We start from the raw sequence: 6,000 nt of genomic DNA on the forward strand, positions 1-6,000 counted from the left end.
AGAGCTCCTTGCTCTGAGGAGTATGATGGGTAAATACTGCTAGGGTGTTAACTTGAGTAAACCTTATTGATTCTTAGGCATTTTTACAGATACAAGTTTCCTTTTAAAAAATATGTCAACATGTAAAATACAATGAAAAATTTAATAGTTTCTCTAACGCCTTAAAATAACCTAAAAATTCACAGTTACTGTAATAAAATAAACACTAACTTTTTACCAAAAAAATCAAACTTACATAAACCTATTTATAGACTGCAAAAGTTTTCTGAACATTGTTTGAGTTGTCAAAGCTATTCATGGTTTCAAGGTGATTCTAATTCGCATTCTCCAAATGGTGACATTTCTGCAGCTTAAGGAAACAATGGTGTGTGCATTGTCTTGACATACAAGGAAGAACCTAAAAGCAGTTAGTTTACTTACACCTCTTCTGAGCTGACAGACTGAAAACCTTGAGGGTGAATGCGCCCCAAGGTCAACGTCTTTGCCGCTTTAGGAAAAACATGTTTCTGAAACCGTCACCTGCTCCTTTCGGAGTGTTTCAAACATACCTCCAGAGAAGCTAAATTGTGAGTTTGTGTGTGTATACATTTTTGTATACTAAATTTTTTCTACGTTAAAAGGGCAGAAATGAAAAAAAAAAAAAAAAAAAACAAGAAGGCTCGAAGTGGACTGTCTCAACCATTCATTATTTTTATCAATGCAGTTAATGAGGCCCTGAGCTGTTATATTCCACAGACAAAAGTCATCAACTGCTAAGCATGACGTTAGCTATCAAAGTTCGGCAGAGGATACGCTCTTGTAATTAACCAGGAGTTTTTTTTTTAAAAAAAAAAAAAAAAGAAGAAGAAGTGCAACAAAGCCGGAAGCAACTGAGTGAAAAGTTACTGCCAGTTGCCCCAAACAAGGGAGCTGGTCACCCGCTCGCTGCTAGGGGCACCAGAGCTGGGCTCCAACACACAACTCACACCCCCCCCCCACAAACACACACACCCAGTTTCAGGAACACGGAGCTCGGCTGTTCCTGCTACCTGGCAATTGGGGGGGGGGTGTATGATGGGAGGAGCCTGCATGCCTGCCCCCAGACTGAATCTTCCAGCACCTAGCCGTCCTGCCTAGGGTCATCGTGGAGCACCCCAGTCCCCTAAGGCCGCAGAAGCTTCCGGAGGTGGGGCGGCAAAGTGGGGGACCCCCTATCCACCCAGCCCCGGCTGACACCCGCAGGCCGCCCCTCGTGCTCCGGCGCCCGGCGGGGAAGGGACAACACCCCCGCCCTCCCCCGCCGCCGGCTCGGCCTCACGCACCTTGCACTCGTCGCTCTTCTTCTCCTCCGTGCAAAAGTTGACGGGCGCCAGGCCCGGCAGGTAGAAGGCGCCGGCCGGCCTCGGGCCCGGGGCGCTCGCCAGCAGCAGCAGCAGCAGCAGCCAGAGCGGCGGCGCCCGAGGCGGACACGACGCCCGCAGCCTGGCGCTCATCACGGCGGCTTCGGGGTCGGGGTCGCGGCCGCCCAGCCTAGCGGGTGTCCGGGGAAGAGAGGAGGGACGGGGGGAAGAGGCGACGAGCCCGCACGACCCAGGCCGCGGGAAAAAAAAAAAATGAAGGAGGCCGGCCCCCCCCCCACCGCAACCCAGAGTTCCGGTTGCGCTCGGAGACACCGCGGGCGGGCGGGGCGGCGGCGGCGGCGGCGGCGGCGGAGGAGGAGGGCCTGCAACAGAAACCCAAGCGGGCTGCGACGGAGCATGCGCGCCGCCGGCCCGCGCATGCCCAGTGTGCGCGACGCCCGCCGAGCCAGCTTGTTCCGGCGCGGGGAGGGGAAGAAGAGGGGATCCGGCTTCCGGTTTCTGGGTGCCGCGCCTGGGTGGCGTCCGCCCGCGCCCGAGGCCCCGGGCTTGGCGGTTCCGAGAGCTCCTGGGAAGAGGCTGCTTTCCCCCCCACACACACCACTTTTTTTATTTTATTTTATTTTTTTGTCTGTTTTGGTCACTCCCCACAAAACTTCCCGGGCTGCGGCAGAACTGATGCTCCAGAAAGTTCGAACTTGGAGGAGTCAGCCTTAAAGACTAGGAAGTTCAGGGCACCCCGTAACTGGGAGCAGGGTAAGGAAACAAGATGGGGTACGAACTGTGCATAAGTCTTCCAAATTGGAACCCGAGCGTGGCGGCGCGCCTTTCCTCCCGGTACTCGGGAGGCAGAGGTAGGAGGATCGCCGTGAGTTCGAGGCCAGCCTGGGACTACATAGTGAATTCCAGGTTCGGCCAACAAACAACAAAAAACCTCCAAGTTGATAGCTACTCAGAGGTGTAAGCAGGGAAGATTGCCATTCGTCGGATACAGCGATGAGTCGTTTTGTGAGAAAAGTATATATGCAATAAACACTAAACGAGTAGAGATGAAAGTGATTGGTGAATAAAACGTAGCCTTTGGCATTTCTTGGCAAAGGAGTCGCTGCCTGGACACACCCCACAGCTCAGTGAGCAAAGTTATGGCAAAGACTAACACAATAAAGTAACCCATAAGCGACTGGCTGTAACGTTTCCCACTGACAGTGTGCCTTGGTGTCTATGTGTAAGGACACGTGTGCCTTTGTGTGCACATATGTGTGCATGTTACGTGTTGCGTTTCCTGAGTATTTTTCGAAGAGGAATTTCTTTTTCGGTGACATGAAAGTGAACTGAAAAGGGCCTTAGGGATCACTTGAATTATTTCTGAAAAAAGTGCACCACCATAAGACTCCAAGACAAAAGATGCATAGTCTCTGAGGACCTCCAGCTCAGAGTTCAAGAATAGGCAAATTCAGAAAATAGGTAATTTCAGAAAAGTTTGGAGGCTCATGAACTCCGACCTACATTATCGTAGGTGACAGCGTTTTCCCTAGGGAAGATTTATAACTCTTAACCAAGTCTTCAAAGTTACCTAGCACCCTGCAAAAAAAAAAAAAGGGGGGGGGGAGGGTAGGGGAAGAGATTACTGTTGTAGGGAGCTTGGGGAGATAGCTCAGCGTGTTAAATGCACTTGCTTGCAAAATCTGCTGGCATTACTTGCATCTCTCCAACTCTGGTCACAAAGGCAGACACAATCAATATTGCCCAACTCACCTATGACAATGGGAAGTGAAACTATGAGAATCTGAAGCTGGAAGGCTGGCCTGCATCTGTTGGCAGTGGCTAGACGCCCTGTCTCAAAGAAAGAACAGTATAGACACCTTGAGAATACCACCTGACCTACACGCACAAGCACACGTGCATAAATAAATAAAACTTGAAAAGGAATTATTGTTGGATACCCTAGGGTAATAAGAACAATGAGAGAAAAACATCCAAGTTATTTATTTGCATGTGTATGGGTAGGCGGTGCCAGGATCTCTTTCTGCTATAAACAGACGTCTATCTGTTCAACTTTGTGTGGGTGGCTGGGGGATTGAACCTGGACTGGTAGCCTTTGTATAAGGTTTGGGAGTGACCAAGAGCATGCAAACCACTCTGAGGCAAAGGTGGAAGCTTTTAGTTGGGAAAAACACGAGCTGCCAGAGCACAGCCAACCTGCATTTCCAGATAGTGGGTTTTATAGGGTTCTTCAGTGGGGGGAAGTTGAGGAAGGGAAAAGAACTCCTTTGTTCTTTACATTTGCCATTTCACACAGCGAGGGTGTGAGGCCAGAATAGTGAGCAGGCAACTTATGAGATAAGGGGGCAGGACATCACAACCTGGGCCATTGTTAGGCATGGAAGGGATAATGGCCTGGCAGTTCCTTATGTCTCTGTCACCCTTCTGCTGTCCTTGGTAACTCTAGTTTCGGAGCGTGTCCAACCTAACACTTTGCAAAAAAAAAAAAAAAAAAAAAAAAAAAAAGTGCCTTTAACAAACTGAACCATCTCCTTAGCCCATAAAGATAAAATTCTTGCTTGCCAAGGTGGTTTGCACTGGCTGTTAGCTCCAGCATTGAAATACTAGTTATGTGCCCAGGAACTTGAAAATTCATCAAGAAAGAACTGCAAAGTAGGAAGAAAACAGAGAAAGGAATGTTCATTTCCCTACACTGTGGTGAAGAGCGAATACAAAATGAGCAGAACACACTGCTTGGCTCAGAGAATGTACGTCGTATTTACAACAAAGACCATATAGTAGGAACACGAGCAGAGAAGTATGTCTACACACAACTTCTCCTCAAATAAATCAACACGGGGCTGGAGAGATGGCTTAGCGGATAAGTGCTTGCCTGTGAAGCCTAAGGACCCTGGTTCGAGGCACGGTTCCCCAGGACCCACGTTAGCCAGATGCACAAGGGGGCGCACGCATCTGGAGTTCGTTTGCAGTGGCTGGAGGCCCTGGCATGTCCATTCTCTCTCTCTCTCTCTCTCCCTCTTTCTCATAAATATTCTTTAAGAGTAAGAGTAAGCAGCTGTTCTCTCCAATTAAGAGAAACAAATAAAGGTAGGGTTGAACACTTTTGTTACTGTTTTCCATTTCTCCAGCGTCACTAAAACTTAACTTTCACTACTTCACTGCAGCCTCTTAATTCCTCCTTCCTAGCTAAGCACTTCTGTCCATCTGCTTCTCAGGCCCCAAGCCTGGGAGATGTCCTAAAACTCTCATTTCGGGCTTAAGAGATGGCTTAGACTCTTGCCTGCTAAGTCAAAGGACCCAGGTTCGATTCCCCGGGAGCCACGTAAACCAGATGCACAAGGTGGCACATGCATCTGGAGTTTGTCTGCAGTTGCTGAAAGGCCCTGGCGTGCCCATTTTCTCTCTCTCCCTCTTTCTCTCTCAAATAAATAAAATCGTTTTAAAAATATTTTTATTTATTTATTTGACAGAGAAAGAGGGAGAGAGAGAAAATGGGCACCCCAGGGCCTCCAACCAGTGCAAACGAACTCCAGACGCGTGCGCCTCCTCGTGCATGTGGTTACGTGGGTCCTGGGGAATCGAACCTGGGTCCTTTGGCTTTGCAGGCAAACACCTTAACCGCTAAACCACCCCTCCAGCCCAAAATAACTTTTTTTTTAAAAAAATTCTCATTCCCTTTGGCCAGTCTTTGGGCAAGCATTGTGAGCTGAATCTTTTCCAGTACCACTCCGGACCACTCCCCGGGGTCCCCGCTAAAGTCTGCGTGGCCCTCAACTCCCCTTTTCTGCTTAGACCCAGGTATCTCACTGTATTGACCGCTCTGCAAGGACCACGTTTAACTGTGCACTGTCAATCCCCTGTGGGTGCCAGGGCCAGGTGCCCGTCTCCTCCACGCTACTCCCGGAGCTCCGAGGACACGCACGGCCGGCTACAGAGCACTCGACTACAGTTCCAATCTGCCTGCGACCGCAGACGCGTTTAGCCCTGGGCTCAGCATCACAGGACAGCCAGACAAATGGACTGACTCTCCGGGACAGAAGGCGACCGCCGGAGGGGCGCCGCGCACGCGCGGGGCGAACGGGCCACACCTCCCCGGCTCCTACGCTGACGCGCCGTGGAGCTCGGGGCGGGACGGGCCCCGACTTCCGGATCCCGCTTCTCCCGGGGTTGCCTTGGTTACCCGGTGATGGGCGTGGCGGAGAGACCCGACCCGGACCCTGCGGCGGCGACTGAGAGATGCAGCAGCGCCGCGGGAGGAGCGCGCGCCCGGGTTCCGGGGACAGAAAGGAAGGGTTTCCAGGCGTCCCCGGCGCGCACCGCGGTGCTCGCTCCCCCGGGCTGGATACGATGGTTTTCTCTCTTATTGCAGACTGCGTTGGCCCAGATCGGATTTCAAACTGAGGATGAGTCGGGCGTGGTGGCGCACGCCTTTAGTCCCAGCGCTCGGGAGGCAGAGGTGGGAGGATCGCCGTGAGTTCGAGGCCACCCTGAGACTACATAGTGAATTCCAGGTCAGCCTGGGCTAGAGAGAAACCCTACCTCAAAAAAAAAAAAAACAAAAAAAACGGGGGGGGGGCACGAGAGAGATGGCTTAGTGGTTAAGGGATTTGCCTGCGAAGCTGAAGGACTCAGGTTCGAATCCCCAGGACCCACGTTAGCC

The 6,000-nt window shown here is 51.2% G+C and overlaps 1 protein-coding gene across 1 annotated transcript in view; it reads right to left on the minus strand.

The window, feature by feature from the left end:
* Tm9sf2 (transmembrane 9 superfamily member 2) overlaps positions 1 to 1,597 on the minus strand; it is a 58,995-nt gene extending 57,398 nt beyond the window's left edge. Inside the window, exon 1 of the mRNA XM_045146011.1 lies at positions 1,302 to 1,597. Within this exon, the coding sequence (XP_045001946.1) occupies positions 1,302 to 1,472 (171 nt within the window). The 5' untranslated portion in view covers positions 1,473 to 1,597. The remainder of the gene's footprint in view (positions 1 to 1,301) is intronic.
* Between the last annotated feature and the right edge of the window lie 4,403 nt (positions 1,598 to 6,000).

The sequence above is a fragment of the Jaculus jaculus genome, chromosome 3, assembly GCF_020740685.1.
Source record: "Jaculus jaculus isolate mJacJac1 chromosome 3, mJacJac1.mat.Y.cur, whole genome shotgun sequence".
Lineage (NCBI taxonomy): Eukaryota > Metazoa > Chordata > Mammalia > Rodentia > Dipodidae > Jaculus > Jaculus jaculus.